The sequence below is a fragment of the Equus asinus genome, chromosome 20, assembly GCF_041296235.1.
Source record: "Equus asinus isolate D_3611 breed Donkey chromosome 20, EquAss-T2T_v2, whole genome shotgun sequence".
Classification (NCBI taxonomy): Eukaryota; Metazoa; Chordata; class Mammalia; order Perissodactyla; family Equidae; genus Equus; species Equus asinus.
The window spans coordinates 66,759,132-66,785,961 of record NC_091809.1 but is presented as its reverse complement, the minus strand read 5'-3'; the positions used below and the strand labels follow the sequence as shown (position 1 = coordinate 66,785,961).

The following is a 26,830-nucleotide window of genomic DNA, read 5'->3' as shown; positions in this document are numbered from 1 at the left end:
AGAGATAAGAAAGGGGGAGAGGGAGAAATATGGGGGGGCAAGAAGGATGGGGGTAAGAAGGATGGAGGTGGTTGAGAAGGATGGAGGGGAGTGAGAAGGAGAGGGGGGAAGAAGGATGGAGGGGGTAAGAAGGATGGAGGGGGGTGAAAAGGATAGAGGGGGATGAGAAGGATGGAGGACAGAGGAGAGAAGGAGAGTTCACTTCAAGCTAGAGGAGAAAGATGGGTGAGGCTAGGCTAAGGGAGAGTAAGGGCAAGAGGGAAGGGAAGCAAGAGGGAGGGGATATGTCAGGTTAAACCAGGGACCTGTCTGAATTAAACAATGTTTGTAAGAAAAGCAGTTTATTGTACTCAGATATTTCTCCTCATTTACTCTACGAACATGTACTGACCAGACCCTCTGGGCCGGGCCCTCTGCCTGCCCCAAACTGCTCCCAGCCAGAGGCAGCGGGAGCCTGTAAGCAGACATTCACAAGGAGGGTGGAAAGTGCAGGACAGCAGCAGGCATAAGACCCCAAGGGGACATCTCACCAATCCTTGGAGGACCATGCAAGCTCCCCTGAGGAGAAGCCAGCACTTTGGAAGGTGAGGGATAAGTAGGTGTTACCAGCCACGGAGGGGGAGTTCTGAGAGAATCGCTAGGCACCAGGGCAATTACAGACCCTCAGGGGTCAGGAATGCCTGCAGTGTAGATGACAGAAAGGACAGCCAACTGGGATGGAAAAGGAAATAGGAACCAGATGAAACAGGGTCCATGTGCCATATTAAGGATCTGGGACTTATCTAAATCTAGAAGGGTCTTAAACATGGGAGTATCATAACCATCTTTATCTTTAAAAAAAATCATTCTGCAAGAAAAAAGCCTGCAAATGTTGAACTCTGGTTAATGAGATGCATGCTTGAACTATTTAGGAGGAAGTATGCTGATGGCTGTGATTTCCTTTGAAATGCATGAAAAATAAAAAGATTGATGGATGACTAAGAGGGCTGGATGGTTGGCTAGAAGTCGGACCAAAAAATACAGTAAAATGGTAATAATAAAATCTAACTGGTGGGGATATGGGAGTTCACTGCAAAATTCTCTCAACTTTCCTTGTTTGAAATTTTTCATAATAAGGTACTGGGAAATTCGATCATTCTGGCAGCTTCTTGGATAAAGCTTTGGAAAGGGGCAAGAGAGCCAGTTAGAGGTTGTTGCAGAAATTAAAACAAGAGATGATCATGGCCTAGACAGTAGAGAATCAGGCATAAAAATATTTGAATTCAATAGATATGTAGAAAGTTAAACCAACCGTTTTGGTGGTGAAACGGATTTAGAGGGAAGGAAGAAGTGGTGATAAACAAGACCCCATCTTACGTGCCCTAGTGACAAACCAATTATGAGTAGACACAAGGATGGTCATAGATTTTGGGGGGAGAAGGACTCACAAGACCAGCTAAGAACTCTGAATCACTGATGGCCCCTCCGGCTGGCCTCTGATTTCAGCTTCTCACCAGGAGATTCCTGGCACTAGTTCTTTGCTATCTTAGCCTATTCTTGAACTCAGTGAGCTTCAGCACCTCGGGCCACCTGGTGTGTAGAAGAATTCTTACTGCTCACCTTATGCTCTGTTCCCAGATCAGGGAGGCTGGGCTGCTCCCCCTCCCCCCAGAACCCTCTGAACACTGCCAGAGCTCTGCTCTTGGCAATTTAAGTGTTCTGTTTTGTTTTTTTAGAACCAAATTGTTTGGGAACAGCAGCTTCAAACAGCTTCATCCACAGCCAGCTTTGGTTTATCACCTTTCAGTCAGAAAACTGATTTCTCCGGAAAACTCAATCTCAATAAGGCAGAAATGAGTTTTCTTCACAGGCTGCCAACTGCCTCTCTGGGGAGTAGATGTCAGCCAGCCTGATGGCTCTCTGGGAGGCAGCCTCCAGAATCCCTCCCTCCCTCTTTCCCCGGCACCTGCGCTGGCTGCAATTTTAGCTCATTTCCTACAGCCTTGTCCTAAAGACTGTTAGCAAATTCCTCCTCGTCCTTCTTCCCTCCATGTGAAGGACGGTTACCGAAAGACCTGTTTTCCATTTCAGTAATTACTTCCGCGCTTCATTTCTGCATTCTTGTCCCTGCCACGCCCACAGCCGTCTGAAACTTTGTTAAACCCAAACTCCCTTACCTCACCTAGCCTTAGAGCTTCTTGAGTATTTGCGAGGACTTGAACAGGACATGCACCTGCTCTTCCCCTGCTGAGTGGACACCTGTGGGAAGAGACCCGTGCTGCAGAAATGTCATTACCATTTGGTATCAGACTCTAAAAAGGAGACTCCTAACTCTGCTTAAGCCCGGGACATGGGAGGCTGGGCTGGTAACCATCACTGTTCCCAAAAAAGCTGATGCATGCCTCTCAACACAATCTGATTATGGCATTTGACTTTTATTTAATGCTTTTATTGTTTTGTTTTAATTTCCTATGTATCAATGAAACTTCAATGACATTGGCTACTTCTCCTTTGGAGAGCTTATTACAAGAAACAGGCAAAGAGATGGGCTCCTTCTCCATTGTTTTCATCATCTTTGGAACTCTTTCCTAAGAGTCCTGTCCAGTCTCCCAGCCTCTCCTTAGCTGAGAAGGACGCTCTTGTGAATATCACTCCTGAGAACATTGGTAGAATATTTCACAGGACGACGGCCCCTGCATGCTGAGGGGAGCTGGTTCCCGGGTTGCAGAGGGACTTTTTTTGTTTATTTTGGCTTTGGTCATACATTTGAATTCTTGGGTCCCCAAGGCCCGGCTTTATCTTGGCATCTCTGTGCGGCTGGGTCTGCTCCCCATCAGGAAACTTAGCTCCAGAGGGCTGAGAGAGGTCACTGTTACTCGGACCACCAGGTGGTCCATCCCAGGTAACCGTGCTAATGAAGGGGCTGGTAGAAGCTGAGGAACAGGGCTGAGAGAAAGCCTTCATAGGACAAAAGGATAAGAATGAAAACATTAAGACTTACTCTGTGCCAGGCACGATGCGAAGTCCTTTTCCTGAACTTTCTCTTTCATTTCGTTTTCCCAACAATCCCTTTGTAAGAGTTCTTTATATAGATAGGGAAACTGACATAGAGTTTAAGCCATTTTTTCAAGGTCATCCAGCCAGCAAGTAGCAGAACCCAGTGACTGACTAAGGAGCCAGGATCTTACCCACTTTGGGGCCTCTCTTTCTCTGAGAAAGCAAAACCCTCTTGGCTCGTCCCACAGGAGGCCTCTACACTTGGGTAAGAGGGATGCTTTTAACTGGAGACACCTGGAGTTCCGCATGTGCACCTGGACTTAGGAGGAACTGAGTGTGTGATAAATGGGCGGCCTCTACAATCTCCTCAGCCTCACAATCTCTGCAGCTGGGAGGGAGCGGCTCCTGCTTTTAAAGTGAGTATGAAGAAAACGCTAGAAGGGGCAGCATCTTTCTTCTTTTCACCAGACATACCTGATTCTTTAAAAACACTTGAGGGCCATGTCTGTGCTTGAAACTGGTGCTCAGGAGAGAGAGCAGCCTTAGGTTTAGACACAAGGATAAGCTCAGGAGGTGGGGCTGGGGTCTCTAAACTCGGACTAGGCCGGAAGTTTTCGTCCATGGCCGGTTCCTGCAAGGCCTGGGGAAGCCAAGAGGTCCTGGGTGGGTGAAGGCTGAGGGAGCCCTGTTAGCTAAGGGGTTAGGTGCTTGAGGCAGGGAGCTCTTCTGCCTTTTTTGTGGTCTCTCCACTCCCTCCCATTACCAGTACTACCCAGACCAGAGCTGGAAACAGCAGTCAACAAACACCAGGGGAAAAGCTAGTCTCCTCATTCCCGTAACAGGTATCGGGTTTTGGATGTGGAAGGCTCTCACATGCCTCATGCCCAGGCATGATCCCTGGTCTGAGATGCCAGCAGGGCCACTGGGTGCACGGCTGCCCCAGCTTGTGCTCAGGCTGGTTTGAGATGCATTGGGGCTGATGGAAGTAAATCACTGCCCTAGGGCGAAGGACGGGCTAGAAGGGACTTGGGAGGGGACCAGCTGCTTGGGGAGCTGTGGGCCCTTCGTGGACCCCTCAGAGAAGCTGAAGTTAGGGTTGGCACTCGAGGGGGTAAGAATTGCGTTTGTCACACTATCCAGCCCCACCATGCCCTTTGCCCCGGGTAGAATCTGGTTACTGAGCATTTGTTCAGTCACTCAGCCAGCATTTGAGGGCTCACTGTGGACGAGGATCAAAGCTCTGAGTTCCCAGGCCATAAGTAGTTCAATTGGAAAGGCTGCCTCCAAGTGGAGAAGGGCCAGGAAAAGCTCCCCCAGGGAAGGCCGGAACTGTTCTCCCCTTGAACTTCACCTTTGGGCTGGTTTCCTCCCCTTCCCAGGCTTCAGTTTCAGCATCTGCACAATTGTTGGGAGCAGGTATCAGACCCACAAGGTTTATGCCACCTGCCCTGACATTTTATGATGCTGCCTCAAATGGAGGTCCTAGGAGTAGCCATGTAGGAGTGTCATGGTCACTTGAGGGAGCCTTGAAGCCCAGACTCGCTCTCTGAGATAGTGGAGGCAATGGAGTAGGGGGGTGTCTTCTCTATCACATGAGCAAGTGGGTCTCCTCTCTGCAGTAGGCCATGGCATGGTGGTGGCAGCTCCTGCTAGGGCTGTGGACAGTCATGCCCATCTGGGCTGGGGACAAGCTGCTCAATGTCTGCATGAACACCCAGCACCACAAGCGAGAACCTGGCCCAGAAGACAAGCTCCACAAGGAGGTACAGAGGCCAGACCTGGGCTAGAGGTGGGAGGGGGGCTGCTTTGGCAGATCATGGAAGGGACACAAATGCCAAGGTGGTTTCTGAACCCCCATCAACCCCGACTCATTTGGTTCCTTAGGTTGGAATTTGGGCACAGGCCACTGGAGGGGATTATGAACTTTTGAGACTATAATTGCCAAGTGATTCAAAGTTCCCATCTTGGAGCTGCCCTGCCACTCAGGGAGCAGGGGCAGATGGTGACCCCCAGAGGCCCAAGACTGGTTCAGCACAGATTCAAACAAACAAGGTCCTCCTTCTCTACCCTTCCTACCGACAGGCCCTGGGGAAACACATGGCTTAAGTGACCTCTCCCCAAGCTCCTAAAGGCAATTGACAGGGATAAGGAAGGAGGAGCAGAGCGGGCATGTACCTGTGTGCCCTTCTCAGCTACAGTGCCCTCCCACCCAGTGCAACCCCACCTTCCCCTAGGTCTCATGAGGCTTCTCTGCTGCCCCTCAGGAGCTGAGATCCTGGAAGTCACATTTCTAGGGCACTGTGGCAGGGAGGTCAGTCAGCGTGCAGTTGACAAGTTATACAGGGGGTTGCTAACCTAAAGGCATCCCACTCCTCCAGGTGCTGTTGCAGGGGACATTTCTACCTTTGTGCCCTAGACACTCACCAACCTCCTGCCTCTTACCCCCACCCCCCACGCCTTTGGCTTCTTCCTCCACCTTCAGTGTATCCCCTGGAAGGACAGTGCCTGCTGTACAGCCAACACCAGCTGGAAAGCCCACCTGAATGTGTCTCTGCTCTACAACTTCAGCTTGGTCCACTGTGGATTGATGATGCCGGGCTGCCAGAGGCACTTCATTCAGGCTGTCTGCTTCTACGAGTGCTCCCCAAACCTGGGGCCTTGGATCCAGCAGGTGGGAAGATGGGGCCAGGAAGGCAGGAGGCACACCCATGCAATGCCCTGTTACTGAGAATCTGAGCTCCAGGACACTAGCAGGAATAAGAGATATGTCCTCCTGTGGATAAGAACAGAGTCAAAGGCCACTGTTGGGGAAAGGGATGGGGAGGAAGCCGCCTCCAACCCTGAAGGACATTGGGGGAGACTGGTTAGATGAGAGCAAAGGGTGAGGGACTATTTGAATCCCATCTTCTGTATATAGAAACAGAAGCTGTGCAGCCCAAGCCAAACTATCCATCCTCTTAGCCTCATTGTTCTCAGTTGTAAAATAATACTTAGAGACTTCATAAGAGAATATGGTCAGATGGTACCTGGCACCAGTACCATTGTAGCTATTGATAGTCTTCAAATTGCTGCCTTTAGTGTTCTCATCTCTTGCTATGCCTGCACCCAGGTGGACCTGAGTGGGCAGGGAGAGAGAATTTTGGACGCGCCACTGTGCCGGGAGGACTGTGAGCAGTGGTGGGAAGACTGCCGCACATCTTACACTTGCAAATCCAACTGGCATGGTGGCTGGGACTGGAGTGGAGGTGAGTGGCACTTGACAGGGCCCAGGGTGAAAGCAGGATCTGGGAGGCAACCCACCCAGGGGCAGGGGCAAGCCCACTGTGCTCCCTCAGGGCAAATGATGGGGATGGGAGGGTGGGACTAGTGGGAGGTAAGTTGTCCATGCCTAATCCCCCACAGGGAAGAACCGCTGCCCTGCGAGGGCCCGCTGCCACCCTTTCCCCCATTACTTCCCCACCCCGGCTGACCTGTGTGAGAGGATTTGGAGCAACTCCTTCAAGGCGAGTCCTGAGCACAGGAACAGTGGTCGGTGTCTGCAGAAGTGGTTCGAGCCTGCCCAGGGCAACCCCAATGAGGCTGTGGCCCGCCTCTTTGCCAGCCCTGCCTGGTCCTGGGAATTCTCTCACACTCTCATGGCCTTCTCTCTCTTCCTGTCGTGTCTTTCCTGAGGGCCTCATCTCCTCCCACTCACACCCCTGCTCTCCCCCAGCAATGCTGGCCATGGCAGCCTCCTTCCCTTCTTTAAGGGCCCTTCTTTAAGTGACTCAGCCCACGGTGGGGGTGGTGGGACATTAAGGCTGCAGGAGCTGGTGCCTGAGCCTCACACATTTGGTCCTAGGCCCCCTCCACTGCTCTGCTCTGACTTTCCCTCCCTGGAAGGCAGCTCGGGGCTGGCAGGGCCAAGGTGATCTGCCCCCTCCTGCCTTTAAGGATGGTGGGGCTCTGAAGTGGGACTCCAGGCCCTTCTCATCTGGTGCACATCCACCCCCATCCCTGGCAGACCTGATGGTGACAGCCCTAGCCTCCTGTCCCATGATGGTCCCTCCAATAAAACAGTTGACCTTTCTTTTCTGTCCTTGTCTGAGCTGTTTCTTGTCTGTCCTGTCCTTCTGTGTCTGACCCACTCTGTCCTTGCTCTATGGTCAAGGAGTCAAACTGCACAAAGAAGGAGCCAATTTGCCTGCTGTACTGAAGTCTCAGAGTTGGCTGTTACTTAATAATGGTTAACTTTTTAACACATGCCAGGCCCTCTTGTTACATCCTCACAACAAATCCTTGGGAGTCCTTTCAACACCCCCTTTTTATTTCAATAAGCGATACACCATGCAAAAGACCCAAAGCCAGGATGAGGGTGGGGCCACCCAGACCATCGGCTCTATTTTGGACACCAAGACTGAAGCAGCTGCTTCAACTGCTTTCGGCTTCCCTCTTCCTCTTAATCCCAGAATCATAACACACTGGTCTGGAATTTTGGAAGCCAGAGTTCTAATCCAGCTTTACCACTTTCTGTATGACTTTTGGTAAGTGCTTCGACCTTCATTAAAGACTGTCTTGGTTTCCCTCTTTGCTGAGTGGAATGAGATAGTTGGACCAGATGATTTTGACTTATAAAAAGGAAAAGGAAAAAGCCAGTGCCATCAGTTGTTGGGGTACACTCTATGCTTCTCAGGCAGTGCCATGTCCCAAAGAGTAAGACAGAAGAGCTGGTACCGAATCAGAGAAGGGGGTGCCAAGGCGGCCTTCACATTCCTTCTGTAAGTGGACTGGCAGCCACAATGCCCACTCAGAACCTTCCAGAGCCTTCCAGGAGCCCAGCAGCTTCCCATCATCGATGGTGCCTTCCCCAAGTTTTCTTTGACAAAGAGAGGCTTCTAATAAGCCTGCACTTGAGTCGGTTGGCTTTTCTAACAAGTGCTCACTCTCACCAAAAACCAGCAAGCCCGGCTCCTCAGTTAACTCCACCCCCATTCCTCCCACGCTTACCTTGAATGTGCGCATGCGCTGAGCAAACCCTGTTCCTGGTGGGGTGCTCCAGTTCTACAACCAGTGAAGAGAGGCCTTTCAACTGACGTGCTTGGAGTCTGGAGCAGGAGACGACAGCAGCAGTGATGACAAAGCACTTCACTGGAGGACTGTGAAAACAGGGATCTGGGCTGGGGCGGGGTCCTGGGAAGACCTCCCAAAAGGGGTGAGGCTTGAGTCCCCCGTGAAGGAGGATCACTTCGCTGAGAAGAGAAAGGAAATCCTAGACAAAACCAGCTGGGTCCCCAAGGCATGAACTGTATGAAGGGGGGCCTTTAATTGTCTTTAAATTAATAAATTGTGGCTGCAAAAATACATAAGTAAAATTTCTTAAGAATTGAGGACTGAATGAAGTGTCTGAGGGTATGTGCTTGGTAACAAAGCTGAGTTTAGTGACTTTTAGTATTTTTATGTGTAAGTATAAAAAATAGTCAAAGTAGGTTTAGAATTGGGATGGACAAAACAAGACCAGTTCTGGGAGCCCTAAAAACTATGAGTATTTATGGATCACTTATTCTGTGCCTAGGGGCTCTGCCAAGCTCCTGACATGTGTGCGCCAGCTCATTTGATCCTCACGAAAGCCTTGAGAGCCACTCTTGTTATCCTCATTTTTCAAATTAGAACAGAAGCCTGTGCAGGTTTGCAACCAGGTAGATCTGACTCCACAGCCCCAGCTGATGAGGCTCACACAAAGTTTCTTGGTAAGTTGTTGAGTGGAGCTGGAGTGGTTATGGGGAGCAGAGGGGGAGGAGGCTGGCTCCCAGGAGGTCATGGTCAAGAAATAGAGTCTGATCTCTCTCCCTACATGTGGCTGGAGGAGTGATGGGTTTCAAGTAGTGGAGTGGAACTGTCAGATTTGCAGTTAGGTTGTTTTAATCACAGTGATCCATGCACATGGCTAAAACACATAGGTCAGAGGATCTCTAATACAGGGCAACAGAGCCCCAGCCAGCCAGCCCCTTGACCCAAGGGCCACTGCCTGGAGGCACCACTTCTAACATTTCTGGATTTAGCTAGGAAAAAGTTACAAAAGGTGGCTTGTCTTTTCTACTACACACAGGCTATTTTTTTTGCACTCTGTTCTGTTAGTTTTTCAACTTAATCTTCCAATCTTTTTAATTTGGCAAACCACTTTTAATTTCCAGGAGACTTTTTTTTTTAATTCCCTTGTTCTTCACAGCCTGCTGTTTTTGGTTTTATGGATGTAATATCTTCTCAAATCTCGCTGAAGATCTAATTAGAATTTTTTTAGAGCTTGTTTCTCATCTCTGATGTATCTCCTTCAAGGCCAATCTGGTCTGTTTATCTTGATCTTCCCTCTGTGCTGTTGGTTTTTTCTGTGTCTGGTGACCTTGGCTGTGTGTCCATATTTAAGAACGAGGGGCTGGGTTCATTTTTCTAGCTAGCTGGAATGAGTGTCTTCCATGGTTGTATATGTGGGTCTTCTTTCTCCTGACTAGCAAAGCTGATGAGGAGTTCTGGGTACATGGGGAGGACTGTTAACTGGAAGATTTTGCTTCAGAATGTGGAAATAAATGAAGACCAACTAAATGGGAACAAGCAAAGGCTATTCAGAGCTTGCTAGAGCAAGGCAGTCAGCCACCATCATTTGCATTTTGGCAGAGACTCAAAGGCAGGCAGAGTAGGGAGAAAGCCTTAGAGGAGACAAAAGGGAAGACTTCCGGGATGCCCTGACTGAGGCTGTTGGCCTGGGGAAGCTGTAGATGGGATAATAACTAGAAGATGGGGCATCCTTTGTGATTGGTTAGAGGAGCATATTTGGCTCTCTCTGGTTGACCCTCAGTTGGAAGCAGGGATAAAAATTAGGGAAGCTGTCAGTTTTTAATCAAGTCCTGGCTGTTTGGGGCTGATTGTTAGAGGGACTCTTGCTTGGCTTCCTGGGCTGGTTGCTAGAGATAGGGTCTAACTTCCCATAAGTCTGACTTATAGATAGTAGTCTGGCTTTCTGGGCTGATTACTGCAGATAATGGGTTAGAATTCTATTTTGATACACATCTGGACATTGTCCACTTGTGTATGCAGTCTCTCGAGACTGAGTTTGCAGGAGCTACACTGGAGTGCAGACCCCTCAGATGCTGGAATAAGATGTTTCTCTCTGGGGTGCCAGCATCATATGCTTCATCATACATGAAACTTCAGCACTATCCAGAATTTGAGTTTTTAGAGAAGATCCCCTCCACGTTCCCCCTACCTCTGGGGTTAAATTTGGTTTGTTTGAGCTCTAGATTTGGGCAGAGGACGTGGGGGAAAGCACGTGTAGAGTTTCTCTCTCTGCCCCCGAGGCCTGCTGACTCTGAGCCCAGAGCCTCTTGGAGGTTCTGCCTGGAAGATCAGTGCCTTCTTCCCCAGCAGCTGCCTCCTCCCCTTCCTCTGGGCACCCCTGTTCCCTTTGGTGTGCTTTCCATCTTCTAAATATTTGTTGCAATCTCTTGTTCACCGGCGGTTTTCTTCACTCTCTTAGTAAAGAAACACTTAGAAATAAACAATCATTTTAGTGGGATCCCAGTTATTCATTCCACCTTTTGTAACCAGCAGCTGCAGACGTTTAAAAAGATCTCGTTGTTGTGTAAAGAGTAGGTTAAAAAGGGGCCAAACTGAAGACAAGAGGCTGAGGACAAGGTGTAGGATGAATTTGCAGAACTGGAATGAAGTAAGAAATGCAGGTGCTAGGAACCTAATTGTGAATAATGCTCTAGGAGGCGTGAAGTTAGGCTCCAGGAGAGACAGTGGATCAGAAACAGGCAGATTCAGGAACTATTAGGAAAATAGAACCTAAAGAAATTTGGACCATACTTTTGTATGCAGTGCCACAAAACAGGTATAAGATGAAATGTGGGAGAGAGAGAACTATCACAAAGTTGACAACAGCCTTGGACGACTCAGCTCTGATGCTCCCATCTCTAAGAGGTACTTTCTATAGCCCAGATTGTACCAGCTCTTGAGTGGAAGGAGAGACAGTGGAGGGCATTCCTTCTGCTGGATGCAACCCAGTCGATTTTCCCCTATGGGAACATCAAACCCTATTCAAGTACTTCCTCAGAGAATGCTGGGAAGCCCTGGGTAGCAGGTGAAAAGCAAAAACATGCTTGCTTCCCTTGCTTTAAGGTTCCTTTCTGAGTAACTTTCCTCAGTGAGACCCCTTACCCAAGTGCAGAAGTCACTGCAGCCTGACATTCACACACTGAGATCTTGTTCCAAGACCACCTCTGCTGCCTGAAAAAGGAGTGCTGAGCATCCCTCCCATTCTTCCTCCACCAGGTCCCTGCCCACTCCTTCCCCCACCCCATTTCTGCTGATCCCCTCCTTCCTTAGGTACTTTCCACTGCCCCATTGCTTTTGCTGTTGGGGAACCCAGATTTGGAGATTATTCTGGTGTCCAAGGCTGGTGTCTTTCACATTGAATCATATTCCCCAGCTCCAGCCTTTGAGACAGTTCGAGTGTCCAGTCTCTTCTTGCATTTCAAGGGGGCAGTATTCCTGCCAACAAAACCAATCACCCATTTTTTCATTTTCCATCCTTCCCTCAGTTCTGCTCACATCCATCCTCAGATTTGCACTCCTGCAGAATCAGAAACCACGTTTCATAGTGTTTTTGCCACAACTGAACCAAATAGAAAAATCTGGAGGAAGAGAGAGGACTTCCCAGGGAGGAAGGGCTGTTGATAGGGTTAGAGGTGCTGGTGGGATGTCAGCATGGAAATGCCCATCAAATGGTTGACTTGAGGTGCATGAGAAAGGTCAGCGCTAGAGCTAAGAATTTTGGGATCACTTTCCTGGAAGTGTTATTTGGCGATGTGGAAATAGAGGAGTTTTCTAGGAAAAATGTAGAGAGGATAATGCAAAACTTGTAGAGAGTCTCTAACTTATCTGCACTTGGGAGGTGACAGGGGAAATGGAGCTAGTGAAGAGACAGGGGAGCAGAAGCTAGGGGCAGAAGAGAAATGAAAAGAACTGCATCTCAGAGGGACATTGTCAAATTCTGCATTGCCATCCATATGTTCATTCATAAATATTGAGTTATTACTCTGTGCTAGACACTGTGCTGGTCCTGGGGACTGAAGGACTGGATATGCAAATGAACAATGACTAGACTGTGTATAAATATAGGACTCTTCCCCATAACGTGTAACAACCAGCCCAGGAAGCCAGCCTACTATCTGCAGTAACCAGTCCAAAAAGTCAAACTACTGTCTATAACAATCAGTCCAGGAAGCCAAATAATAACCCCTTTAACAATCAGCCCCAAATGGCCGGGACTTCATTAGTTACTGACAGCTTCTCTAGTTTTGGCCCCTGTTTCCAACTTAGGACCACTGGAGAAAGTCAAATATGCACCCCTAACCAACCTCACACAATGCCTCATTTCTAGTTAGTCCCCATGCTGACAGCCTCCAATCAGGCCATTCCTGAAGCCTTCCCTTTTCCCCACTCTTCTGCCTGCCTTTGAGTCTCTGCCAAAATTCAAGTAATGGTGACTGACTCCCTTGCAAGCTCTGAATAAACAGCCTTTTCTCGTTCTCATTTGGTTGGTCTTCATTTATTTCCACAGATATAATGAGTGAGGCAAGCATGCATCCTGTCCTTGGGGAACTTATATAGTAATGAGGGATATAATAAAAATATGTGTAAACCATAAGAATTCAAATGACTATAAATGAGACCATTGTTAGGAAGGAAACATACAAGAGACGCAGAGAGGGTTGGGGGAGGTGGCTGATTTAGATGAGATCGATGCTTTAATGGCGTAGGTGGCTTGAGAGAACAGTTTGAGGATTGGGGAGCATGTCTGCAGGATAAATGGAAAGTGCTAATAGAGGTAAAATGAAAAGAGGGCAGAGGAGCTGAGAGGATGAGTTCAAGGAGGGTGGGTGATCTAGGGTATAAACACAAACGTTGACCTTGGCAAGGAGGCAGGATACTTTTTCCATTGAGAGAAGAGGAAAAGAGAGAAAACTTGAAAAAGCGATTTCAGAGTTAAAATGCTTAAAATATAAACCATTGACTCAATTAACATTAGGGCTTTGCCCACCTGCCGGGAGTTTAGAAGCTCACACCACTGGGCTAGCGGGAGCATTCTGGCCAAAGTGTGGCGCCTGGGCAGCTGCTCCTCACATCCAGCTTTCCAAATTCACAGCCCAGGCAGCTTGTCTATCCTTAGCCATGTGGTTAGTGTAAATTTCCAGAGCATCAAAATCCAACCAAGGGTGAGGTTCAAAAAACTGAGACAGGATTATTTTCAGAGTCAGGATATCTTATGAATAGAGAGGCTAAGTTGACACCAGCTATGAAAAAGCAAAAAATTTAAATTCATTCCAGCCTTTTCTGAGCTCTGCATCTGTCTGCAGAGACAGGGGCTGTGGCTCCCAATGCCAGAACAGCCGCAGATTGTGAAGCTGCTGGGCTCAGGTCCTCTGACTCGTGCTTTGCAGAGGAAGAACGTAGAGCTTACCAGGCTCTGACACTTCAATTCAAAGGTGAGCTTTGGAAGGAAGGAGCAATTTTCCCTGGGGTGGATCCTGGCACCTTAGCAGAGCTCTAAGAAGCCAGATCATAAATGGGAACAAAGAGAGGCAGCAAGTAGGGGCCCATTTCTTACCAATGACTAAGTTTAGAGTTTATCTTCTGTGGACATAAGTCAAATGTGGGTTTTTTCCTCCATGAGCACCAAAATTGCCACAGCAAGACAATAAATAATATATATTGCTATGTTTTCATTATTAAGTATGAGGTATAACATCACCCAGTTCTTCAGCCATTTCCTAGCCTTTGTCCCTCCAGGGAGGGTCAGAGGTGGGGTAGAAATATTTGTCTTGCACGTAACCTAATAATTTAAAAAAAAAACTGAAAAATTAATGGCATGAAAAGTAATGAGTAAGTTGGAAATTTGGGTGAATATTTTCATAATTTTGATGAGAAGAACATTCTTAAGCCAGTAGCCATAAAGTAAAAGACTAGTAGATTTACTAATATTTTTTAAAGGCAAGATAGAAAGGAAAAGGAAAGGGATTTTTTTAAATCCTGTAAACAAAGTTAAAAGACAAATGAAAAATAGGGAGAAATATCTACAACACATACATATAGATGTTAATATTCTTAACACAACAAGAGTTTTAAAAAATCAATATGAAAATATGACTGCTCCAATTGAAATATGGGCAAAGGATTTTTATAGGTAATTCACATTTAGAATAAAATTTAAACTCCTTACTATGGCCTTAGAGGTTCCATTGATCTGCTGCTGCCTAGCTTTTTGACCTCAGCTCCTAAGACTTTCTTTCCTGTTTACCAATTTCTAGCCACATGGGATTTCTTCTAGTCCTCGAACAGACTAAACTCATTCCTGACTCAGGTCATTTGCACTTGCTGTTTCATATTCCTGTGATGTTTTTGCCCCATATCTTTGCATACCTAGCTCTTTCTCATAATTTGAGTCTTAGTTCAAATATCACATTTTCAGACAGACTTCTGCAATTACCCAATACAGAGAAGTCCACATTCCAAGTCATATTCCATCACATCTTGTTTTAGTTTTCTTATAGCTTGTGTCATCATCTGAAATTGTATGTGCATATGTGTGTGTGTGTGTGTGAGCATGCACATGTGAGCTCTGTCTCCTGTCACTCCCATTAGAAGGTAAGTTCCATGAGGGGAGAGCCCCCTATGTCTTGTTTATTGCAGTATCTCCAACATATGGAATATTTCTTGGTACATAGCAGGAGCTCAAATGACTAAATGAATGAATGAAGAAAAATGAGAAAATATGATCAATAAATATGAATGAAGGATTGATCCATGGGTAGTCAAATAAATGCAAATTAAAACAATTAGAACTTTTGTTAACCAATTTGATTTCCAATGATTAAAAACAATATGATACTGTCTGCTGGTAGAGATGTAAATTGATTGACACCTTATGGTAAAATGCATTATAATTTAAAATTTTCAAATCTTTTAAGCCACAATTCTATTTCTATGAAGAGTCCTAAGAAAAGGTCACTTCTGCTTCAGACCAAAAGGATAAACTCTTAGATCCAAGAATCTGAATGAATCCCTAGCACAAGCAACATGAAGACAACACCAAAATAAACTATAAGAAAATTGCTCAAAATCTTGGATAAAGAGAAAATCTTAAAAGCAGCCAGAAAAAAGAAGATTCAGTATATTCAAAGGAACAAAATTAAGGCTGATGGCATATTTCTCATAGGAAACAATGCAAGCGACAGGATAGTGGAGCAATATCCTTAAAGTACTGAAAGAAAACTGTCAACTTGTAATTCTATATTTGGAAAAAGTATCCATTTGGGGCTGAATTGTTCCCTGCCCCCATTCATATGTTGATGTAACCCCCAAATAGCTGAGAATGTCACTGTATTTGGAGATAGGGCTTTTAAGAGGTAAAGATAAAATGAGGTCATATGGGTGGGCCCTATGTCCAATATGACTGCTGTCCTTATAAGAAGAAGAGATTAGGACACAGACACAGTCCAAGGGACAATGATGTGAGGACATAGTGAGAAGGCAGCCATCAAAAAGCCAAAGAGAGAGGCCTCAGAAGAAATCTAATATGCCAACACCTTGATCTTGGACTTTCATCCTCCAGAACTGAGGGAAAACAAGTCTGTGTTGTTTAAGACATTCAGTCTGAACGTTTTGTTGTGGTCCTGTAGGGGAGGAAGAATAGTGCCTCTATACTCTAGGTCCTTCTGGCTGATCTAAGAATTAAATTGACATAAGACAGAATAACAGGAGAAAATCAAACAAAGTTTAATAACATGCATACATGGGAGAAACCCACGAAATCTGAGTAACTCGCCAAAATGACTGAAGCCACCACCTTAAATATCATCTCTAGCTAAAGACAAAGGAGGATGTTGGGGATAGTGTTTTGGGACTTCAAAGGGGAGGAAGGCAATTTACATGGAGATGAAAAAGCAAATATTTGATAAACAAATGTTTGAGTGGCCATCTATAGACAATGTGACTCGACAGAGAACATTGATAAAAATGGGCTCAGTAAGGCTTCTCCCAGTTTACCACACTAGAGTTATCTATGGTGATAGCTCCTTCCTGGGACAGGCCTTCTATGTTAAATTCTTTTAGGCAATTAGGGGAAAGGTTAAAGTTTCTTTTTGAGTCTTTTGTTCTCAAAAATAATCAAGCCACAGAGACTTGGGGTGTCAAATTCTGATCCCCCACAGTAGCCCTAGGAAACAAATATAATATCTTTTTAAAACAAAGACTTTTTTAGACAAACAAAGTCTGAAAGAATTCATTACTAGCAGACCCACACAATAAGAAATGTTAAACAGCAGAAGTAAAATGATAGGTCAAAATATAGATCTACACAAAGGAATGAGAAACATTCAGAAAGATTAACTACATGAGTAGATATTAAAGAGCTTTAAAAATTCTTTAAATCTCCTAAAAGATTATTGACTATACAAAATAATAACAATGTAGTATAAGGTTTATAGCAAATGTAAAAGTAAAGTGTATGACAATAGTATAAAGGCTGGAAGGAGAGAAATGGAAGTATACTATTGTAAGGTTCTTATACCATAGTGAAGTGGTATAATATCACTTTACTGATTCTGGACCCAATTTCACTGTGTGTGTGGAGTTTTCCCCACACCACCAAGCAATTCTTTGATGCCAACTGGGTGTCCAATTCAACTCACTTCTAACACTATCTACCTCGAGATAGCATCAGATCCTGCAGGTTAAGCTGTCAGTTCTACAGGATGGCCCCCTCACACACACATTTCAGACACTACTTACAAGCCCAAGTTTTCACCTGTACTTATGACCCACTGACTATAGATTGGAGGCTCCAACAACCCCCTCTTTGGGTTTGATTAATTTGCTAGAGTGGCTCACAGACTCGGAGAAACATTTACGTACTAGAGTACCAGTGTGTTATAAAAAAGGACATAACTCAGGAACAGCCAGATGGAAGATATACATAGGGCAAGGTATGGGGAAAAAGCATAGAACTTTCATGCCCTCTCCAGGTATGCCACTCTCCCCAAATTTCTACATGTTCACCAGCTTGGAAGTTCTCCAAACCCCATCCTTTTGGACTTTTTATAGAGGCTTTGTTACATAGGCATGATTGATTAAATTATTGGGCATTAGTGACTTAGCTCAATCTCTAGCCTCTCTCTCCTCCCTGGAGGTCAGGGAGGAGGGACTTAAAGTTCCAACCCTCTAATCACATGGTTGGCTCCACTGGCAACCAACCCCCAGGTTTTTGGAAAACCTAGGGGCTTTCCAAAAATAATCTCATTAACATAACAAAAGACACCTTTATTGCTCTCATCACTTAGGAAATTCCAAGGGTTTTAGGAGCTCACTACCAGAAACCGGAATGAAGGCCAAATATATATTTCTTACTATAAGTCACTATATCACAAACTTGAAATTAGACTGTGATAAGTTAAATATATATAATATAAACACTAAAACAAGCACTAAAATAACACTAAAACAATTATAGCTCATTACAAGTAAACAAAAGTGGAATGATAAAAAATAATCCAAAAGAAGGCACACAAAGAGGAAAAAAGGAACAAAGTACAGACGGGACAAATTAAAAACACTCAGCCAGATGACAGACTTTAAATCTCACCATATTACTAATCACACTAAATATACACTATCAAACACTCCAATTAAAAGGCAAAGATTGTGAGATTTAATTTTAAAAAAAAGAAGAGAGAAAGATCCAACCATCTTGCCTACAAGAAATGCACTTTACATGTAAATGCACAAATAAATAGAAAGTAAAAGAAAGAGCTATATCATATTAACACTAAGCAAAAGAAATCTATATTGGTTTTATTAACATCGGACAAAACAGATTTCACAGCAGAGTATTACCGAAGACAAAGTTTATTTCATAGTGATAAAGGGCTAATTCATCAGGAGGACATAACAATCCTAAATGCTTGTATAGCAAATAACAGAGCTATAAAACACATTAAGCAAAAACTAACAGAATTGCAAGAAATGGACAAATTCATAATCTTAATCAGAGATGTCAATCGTCTAGCTCAATAATTGGTACAACACATAGACAGAAAATCAGTAAGGATATAGAAGACTTGAACATTAGAATCAACAAACTTGACCTAATTACATTTCTAGAATACTCCACCCAAGATCAGAAGAACATATATTTTTCAAGCGCACATGGAATATTTACTAAATACAGACCATATTCTGGGCCACAAGGAAAATCTCAATATATTTAAAATGATTCAAGTCATACCAGGTTTATTCTTAGACTCTAATAGAATTAAATTGGAAGTCAATAACAGTAAGATCTCTGGAAAAATCCCAAATATTTGGAAAATGAATAGTGCATTTTAAATAATGGATCAAAGAAGAAATCAAAAGGGAAATTAAGCATTATTTTAAGCTGAATGAAAATAAAAACATATCAAAAATTCATGAGATGCTACTAAAGAAATACCTAAGGGAATAATCATAACATGAAACGTCTATATTAGAAAAGAAGAAAAGTTCAAATCAATGACTTCAGTTTCCACTTTAAGAAGTTATTTTTAAAAAAACAAATTGAACTCAAAGTAAGCAGAAGAAAGGAAATAAGAGCAGAGCAGAGATCAATAAAATAGGAAACAGAAAAAATCAGTGAAATGAAAATCTAGTTCTTTTAGATGATCGATAAAATTAATAACATTTTAGCCAGACTAATCAGGAATAAAAAGAAAAAAGATACAAACTGCCAATATCAGGAATGAGAGAAGTAACATCACTCTACATTCTACAGATATTAAAAGGACAATAGGGGGCCGGCCCGGCCCATGGCCGAGTGGTTAAGACCACGCACTCTGCTTTGGTGGCCCAGGGTTTCACTGGTTCGGATCCTGGGCGTGGACATGGCACCGCTCATCAGGCCATGTTGAGGCAGCATCCCACATGCCACAACTAGAACGACCCACAACTAAAAGTATACAACTATCTACTGGGGGGGATTTGGGGAGAAAAAGCAAAAAAAAAAAAAAAGATTGGCAAGTTGTTAGCTCAGGTGCCAATCTTTAAAAACAAAAAAAGGATAATAAAGGAATATTATAAACAACTTTATGCTGATAAATTCAACAACTTAGATAAAATGGACAAATTCCTTGAAAGATACAAACTACCAACACTCACTCCAGAAAGAATAGATCATCTGAATAGCCCTATATCCATTAAAGAAATCAAATTTGTAATTAAAAAACATTTTCACAAGGAAAATTCTAGGTCCAAATGGCTTCACTGATGAGTCATACCAAATATTTAAGGAAGAAATAATACCAACTCTGTACAAACTCTTCCAGAAATTTGATGAAGGCATATTTTCAAACATATTCATTTTTAATTTAACAATATATCATGTACAATTTTAATTAGTACCCTTATGTTGACGCATAAATTGTTATCGGGAGGAGAACAGAGCTCTGAAACGAACAACACAAGAAAAGTTGATTTTGATGAAAGAGAAAGAAGTGGGAGTAGATCCTGCACAAAGGCCCCTGCTATGAAAAAGGAGACAAGAGGATGCTGCTCAGGGAGAACTCCTCCCTCTCCAGATGCTCTCAACAACCCAGTGGCAAGAAACATTTTCTATGTTTCATTGAGGTTGTACTAACATTTCCAGAGCACTACTGGAGAAAGGTTGCGGCCAATAGCAATATCTCATTCTACAATAGAGTCTACTACCACTTACTGAGGATCTCCCTTATGCTGGGTTCTGTGCTGGAAATTTCCAGGTGTAATATTTCTTCCCATCCTTACAACCACCCTATGTTTTAGGAACACCATCATGTACAGCACACCCCTGCCCAGGTTCCAAGTTTTTTTCACCAGCCCAGAAAAGGCAGGAGATGAGATAAAGGAAGGCAAAGAAACCATAAGAAGATTCAGGTTAGATTCACCCACGGAGGTAACCCATGTGGCAGGCCTCTCCTTTTTCTCTCCCACAAATAATGTCTCTAATCAACTTCCAGGAAGGGAGAAGCAGACAGAGCGAGAATCCATCTTACCATGACTCCACCTGGGCCCTCGTTCTAAGGGCATATCCTTATCACTCTGTAGTCTGTCATGAAGTCGTTTCCTCAGCCTAGTGGATGAGCTCTGATGATCACTGTATTTCTGTTATCCCACCTTCTCTTCACTGGATTCTGACATGAAATTATGCCAGTGTTTACTGCCAAAAGCTACACGGGGTTGGAGAGGAGTAATGAAAAAATCCTTTGTCTTGCCCCTGATCCAGGTTTGGTTCTTTGAACAATAGAATAATACCTAATTGTCTGGAGTTCAAAAGATACGCCATTTCCTAATTTTTCCTTCTCTTTTCTTCTCATAGTCCTCTCTCTTTCACACCTCAAATACCCCTGCCTGACCCTCCCTTCGGAATAACCAATCCCTAGTACCTTTGTGAACATTAGAACTCCACAGTTATAGGCATTTGATGACAGCAACAGCTTTATCTGACTTAGCAGAACTGTCAGGTGAACTCTGGTCTTCCCTTCTGGCTCTGCTAGGAAGGAAGAGGGTGGGGAAAGGCAGCTTTGGTACAGTGAATGTTGGGAGGAGAGAAGAACAGTGAGGGAAGGGTGAGTTTCCCACTCTGAGCCTCAGCTGCTTTTTTCCCCCAAAGCTATCTGAAATAAAACATGTTTTACCACAATGAGTCATTTCCTGCTTCAGACTATGGGAAATTAGGGAATTCAAATTCCTTCTTTTGGCCTGTTTCTTAGAAAATAATAACCTAGGCTACAGACAGAGACCTCCCTTTCCACCCTGGTTACAATCCAGAACTTTCTCTCACTGTCTGGCAATGAAAGTTCCATAACTTCATTCTGAACCCACGTTTCTCTTTTGAGCATTGGAGTGAGGAAGAAAGGGGAGTTTTAGTTCATTCCACCAACACTTCCCCCATTCACTTTGGATAAATTAAAAGGTCCAGTAAACAAGCAATTAACCACAAGATAACCGCCAGTGAATGGTGACATATAGAATGGGGAACATATTTGGCTTTTTATGCTTGGTCCTGAGTTGAAAAGTAGGAACAAAAAATAAGGAAGCTGGCAGTCACTGACCAAGTCCTCACTTGTCATTCTGGGACAAATGCTGCAGAGGTTGCAGGTTAGCTTCCTGGACTGGTTGCAGCCGAGTTCTATTATAATACATGGTCCGGCCATTGTCTGTCTGTGTATTCGGTCTCTCCATGCTTAAACACCATGCTTGGTCTGCTCTTCCTGCAGCTACTCAGGGACTACCCACAAGAGGCAGACTGTGTCCCCAGGTCCTAGACCTCCGTGAAGGACTCCCATTGACTTTGTATTAGTTACCTATTGCTGTGTAACAAATTAGCCCCCAAATTTATTGGCTTAAAACAACATTTATTATCACACAGTTTCTTTGGGTCAGGAACCCAGGTGTGGCTTAGCTGATGCTCTGGTTTAGGGTCTCTTGCAAGGACGAAATCAAGGTATCACCCATGTCTTAATCCATTTATGCTGCTATAACAACACACCACAGACTGGGTAGCTTATAAATAACAGAAATTTATTTTTCACAGTTCTGGAGGCTGGGAAGTCCAAGATCAAGGTGCCAGCCCATTTGGTGTCTGGTAAGAATCTTCTTCTTTGTTCATAGACTTCAGTCTTTTTGCTGTAACTTCACATGGCAGAAGGGGCAAGGGATCTCTCTGGAGTCTCATTATAAGGGCACTAATCTCATGCATGATGGCTCCACTCTCATGACCTAATTACCTGCCAACAGTCCCACCTTCTAATGATATCACCTTGGGGGTTAGGATTTCGACATATAAATTTGAGGTGGATAAAAGCATTTAGTGTATAGCAACTCAGTACTGTAGTCATCTTAAGGCTCAACTGGGGAAGGATCCACTTCCAAGCTCACTCACAACTATCCTGCTCAGATCCTTTTGGTAGGATCCAGTTTTTTGAGGCCTATTGGACTGAGGGCCTCAGCTCCTCTTTGACTCTTAGCCAGAAGCCACTTTCAGTTCCTTGCCCTTTGTGTCCCTCCATAGGTCTCCAGCCCACAACATGGAAGCTTGTTTCATAAAAACCAGACAAAGAGAATGCAAGAAAAACAGAAGTTGGAGTCTCTGAAACCTAATCTCAGAAGTGATATCCAATAGCTTTTGCCATATATTCTATTCATTAGAAGCAAAGTACTGCACCTAAAGAAACTGGAAAAAGAAGAACAAAAAAAGCCCAAAATCAGTAGAAGGAAGGAAATAAAAATCAGAGCAGAAATAAATAAAATAGAGACTAAAAAAAATAGAAAAAAATCAATGAAACAAAGAGCTTGTTCTTTGACAACATAAATGATGTCGACAAACCTTTAGCTAGACTCACAAAGAGAAAAAGAGAGAAGGCTCAAATAAATAAAATCAGAAATGAAAGAGGAGAAATTACAACAGACACTTTGGCTATTAGACCTTGCAGCCAATGGTGCTGGGGCTCCCCACGCCTGAAAAAGTGACTGAAGGACCATAGCAGCCACGCGCAGCTGAGCACTACAACCAGCTGGCCAAGGGAACAGCTTAGCCTCCCCAGGCACCTGCAGCAAGAGCAACCCAGCCACAACAGAAGGACACGTAGCCCACACAAGGGGCACTCCTGGAAGATTTTGAACTGGTGACAAGAGGAAAGCACACTGCTGGGCCTCATAAGGCATCTCTTACATAAGGCCACCTCTCCAAGCTTGGGAGACGTAGCTGACCCACCTAATACATAGATATAAGCACAGAGAAAGAGGCAAAATGAGAAGACGAAGGAATACTTTCCAAGTAAGGGAACAAGACAAAACCTCGGAAAAAGAACTAAATGAAACAGAGATAAACAATCTACCTGACAAAGAGTACAAGAGTACAAACTAATAGTCATAAGGATGCTCACTGATCTTGCGAGAAGAATGGATGAACTCAGTGAAAACTTCAACAGAGAACTGGAAAATATAAAACAGAACAAATCAGAAATGGAGAATACAATAATGGAAATGAAAAATTCACTAGAGGGACTCCATAGCAGACTAGATGATACAGAAGAATAAATCAGTGAGCTGGAGGAAAGACTGGAGGCAATCACCCAAGCTGAACAGATTAAAAAAAAAAGAATCTAAAAGAATGAGGACAGTCTAAGGACCTCTGGGACAACATCAAGTGCACTAACATCCATATTATAGGTGTTCTATAAGGAGAAGAGAGAGACAAGGGGAAAGAGAATCTATTTGAAGAAATAGTGGCTGAAAACTTTCCTAACCTAAGGAAGGAAACAGACACCCAGGTACAGGAAGCTCAGAGAGCACCAAACGAGGTAAACCCAAAGAGGCCCACAGCAAGACACATTATAATTAAAATGTCCAAAATTCAAGATAAAGAGAGAATCCTTGGGGCCATCCTGGTGGCACAGTGGTTAAGTTCACATGGTCAGCTTTGGTGGCCCAGGTTCACTGGTTCAGATCCTGGGCATGGACATGGCACTGCTCATCAAGCCATGCTGATGTGGCGTGCCACATAGCACAACCAGAAGGACCTACAACTAGAATATGCAACTATGTATTGGGGGGCTTTGAGGAGAAGAAGAAGAAGAAGAAAAAAACAACAAAAAAGAAGATTGGCAACAGATGTTAGCTCAGGTGCCAATCTTTAAAGAAAAATACTAGCAAATCGAATATAACAATACATTAAAAAGATCATACAGGGCCAGCCCCATGGTTAAGTTTGGTGTGCTCCACTTTGGCGGCCTGGGTTCTTGGGTTTGGATCCCAAGCATGGACCTAAACCACTCATCAGGCATGCTGTGGTGGCCGCCCACATATAAAGTGGAGGAAGATTGGCACAGATGTTAGCTCAGGGCTAATCTTCCTCAAGCAAAAAAAATAGAGGAAGATTTTGCAACAAATGTTAGCTCAGGGCTCATCTTCCCCAATAACAACAACAAAAAGATCATACACTATGATCAAGTGGGATTTATTCCAGGGATGCAAGAATGGTTTAACATCCACAAATCAATCAATATGGTACACCCCATTAACAAAATGAAGAATAAAAATCACATGATCATCTCAATAGATGCAGAGAAAGCATTTGACAAGATACAACATCCATTTATAATAAAAACTCTGAATAAAATGGATATGGAAGAAGAGTACCTCAACATAATAAACACCGTATTTGACAAACCCACAGCAACTATCATACTCAATGGAGAAAAACTGAAAGCTATCCCTCTAAGAACAGGAACCAGACAAGGATCTCCACTTTCACCACTCCTATTTAACTTAGTATTGGAAGTCCTAGCCAGAGCAATGAGGCAAGAAAAAGAAATAAAAGGGATCCAAATTGGAAAGAAAGAAGCGAAACCATCACGGTTTGCAGATGACATGATTTTATGTATAGAAAATACTAAAGAATCCACTAAAAAACTTCCAGAAATAATAAGTGGATATGGTACAGTTGCAGGATACAAAATCCACATAGAAAAATCAGTTGCATTTCTACACCCTAAAAATGAAGTAGCAGAAAGAGAAATTAGGAATACAATCCCATTTACAATTGCAACAAAAAGAATAAAATACCTAGGAATAAATTTAACCAAAGAGGTGAAAAATCTGTACACTGAACATTGTAAAACATTGTTGAAAGAAATTGAAAAAGAAGCAAAAAGATGGAAAGATATTCCATGCTCTTGGATTGGAAGAATTAACTTAGTTAAAATGTCCATACTTCCTAAAGCAATCTATAGAATCAAATAAGTTCCTATCAAAGTTCCAATGACATTTTTCACAGAAATAGAACAAAGAACCTGAAAATTTATATGAAACAACGAAGAACCTGAACAGACAAAGGAATCCTGAGAAAAAAGGACAAAGCTGGAGGTATCACACTCCCTGATTTCAAAATATACTTCAAAGATATAGTAATCAAGACAGCATGGTACTGGCACAAAACAGACACACAGATCAATGGAACAGAATCAAGAGCCCAGAAATAAACCCATACATCTATGGACAGCTAATTCTCAACAAGGGAGCCAAGAGCATACAATGGAGAAGGGAGAGTCTCTTCAATAAATGGTGTTGGGAAAACTAGACAGCCACATGCAAAAGAACGAAAGTAGACCACTGTCTTACACCAAACACAAAAATTAACTCAAAATGGATTAAAGACTTGATTGTAAGACCTGAAACTATAAAACTTCTAGAAGAAAGCATAGGCAATATGCTCTTTGACATCGGTCTTAGCAGCATATTTTCAAATACCATGTCTGACCAGGGAAGGGAAATAAAAGAAAAAATAAACAAATGGGACTACATTAAACTAAAAAGCTTCTGCATGGCAAAGGAAACCATTAACAAAATGAAAAGACCACCTAACAATTGGGAGAAGATATTTGCAAACCATATATCTGATAAGTATCCAAAATATATAAAGAACTCATACATCTCAACAACAAAAAACCTAACAACCCAATTAAAAAATGGGCAAAAGATCTGAACAGACATTTTTCCAAAGAAGATATACAGATGGCCAAGAGGCACATGAAAAGGTGTTCAATATTACTAATTACTAGGGGAATGCAAATTAAAACTATAGTAAGATATCATCTCATACCTGTTAGAATGGCTATAACTAACAAGACAAGAAATAAGCGTTGGAGAGGATGTGGAGAAAAGGGATATACACTGCTGATGGGAGTGCAAAGTGGTGTAGCCACTATGGAAAACAGTATGGAGATCCCTCAAAAAATTAAGGACAGAACTACCATACAATCCAGCTATTCCACTGCTGGGTATTTACCCCAAGAACTTGAAAACACAAATGCATAAAAATACATGCATCCCTATGTTCATTACAGCATTATTCGCAATAGCCAAGACTTGGAAGCAACCTAGGTGCCCATCAAGGGATGAATGGATAAAAAAGATGTGGTATATATACATAATGGAATACTACTCAGCCATAAAAAAGATGAAATCTTGCCATTTGCAACAACATGGATGGACCTTGAGGTTATTATGCTAAGTGAAAGGCAAATATCGTATGATTTCACTCATAAATAGAAGGTAAAAACAACAACGAACAAACACATAGAGACAGAGATTGGATTGGTGGTTACCAGAAGAGAGGAGGGAGGAGGGCAAAAGCAGTGATTAGGTGCATGTGTATGATGATGGATGGTAATTAGTCTTTGGGTGGTGAACATGACATAATCTACACAGAAATCTAAATACAGTGATGTACACCTGAAATTAATATAATGTTATAAACCAATGTTACCTCAATAAAAAAAAAATTTTTTAATAACATAAAATATCTGTGAAATGAGGGTGAAAAAAAAGAAGCAAAGTCTTAGGTCCAGCCCATACTCAAGGGGAGGGGATTATACAAGGGAGTGAATACCAGGAGTGGAGATCATTGGGGGCCATCTTGGAAGCTGTCTATCACAAAATTCTGTCAAATAAAAATCAGGTCAGGACTGTATTAGAAGGGATTATTGCACAGGTGGGGAGGGACCATTGCAATAAGAGAACACTGACACAAAGATCATTGAGCATCTCAAGAGTTTGGGGAAAAGGAATTTTCTTTGGTACAGCAGAGTGTACAATGCCAGAAAAAACCCATTTGGTGAAATGGGATGAAAGGGTCTCATGATTGGTTAGTAGTCCACAGAATGTTTTACTTTGAGGCCAACCTCTTTTCCAAAAGGGCCCTTAAGGAGGGGCTATCTGCTGGCTCAAACTGAGGGTCAGCCAAAGTTCAGGG

At 43.5% G+C, this 26,830-nt stretch overlaps 1 protein-coding gene and 1 long non-coding RNA gene across 3 annotated transcripts; one reads left to right on the top strand and one right to left on the bottom strand.

The window, feature by feature from the left end:
• Positions 1 to 3,023: 3,023 nt before the first annotated feature.
• IZUMO1R (IZUMO1 receptor, JUNO) lies at positions 3,024 to 7,940 on the top strand. Of its 2 annotated transcripts, none has more exons than XM_070491503.1 (4): positions 3,024 to 4,739; positions 5,459 to 5,647; positions 6,086 to 6,221; positions 6,379 to 7,940. In XM_070491503.1, exons 1-4 carry the CDS (start codon positions 4,602 to 4,604, stop codon positions 6,645 to 6,647), a joined length of 732 nt encoding a protein of 243 aa, XP_070347604.1. In that variant the 5' UTR covers positions 3,024 to 4,601; the 3' UTR covers positions 6,648 to 7,940. The 2 variants fall into 2 exon arrangements, with proteins under 2 accessions (XP_070347604.1, XP_070347603.1); XM_070491502.1 differs by having other exon boundaries at positions 5,459 to 5,676; positions 6,097 to 6,221.
• On the bottom strand, positions 6,011 to 20,752 carry LOC139041116 (uncharacterized). Its single transcript, XR_011495723.1, has 3 exons — positions 20,070 to 20,752; positions 7,963 to 8,111; positions 6,011 to 6,531 (listed from the first exon to the last, which is right to left on the bottom strand). It is a non-coding gene; the product is annotated as an uncharacterized lncRNA (long non-coding RNA).
• Between the last annotated feature and the right edge of the window lie 6,078 nt (positions 20,753 to 26,830).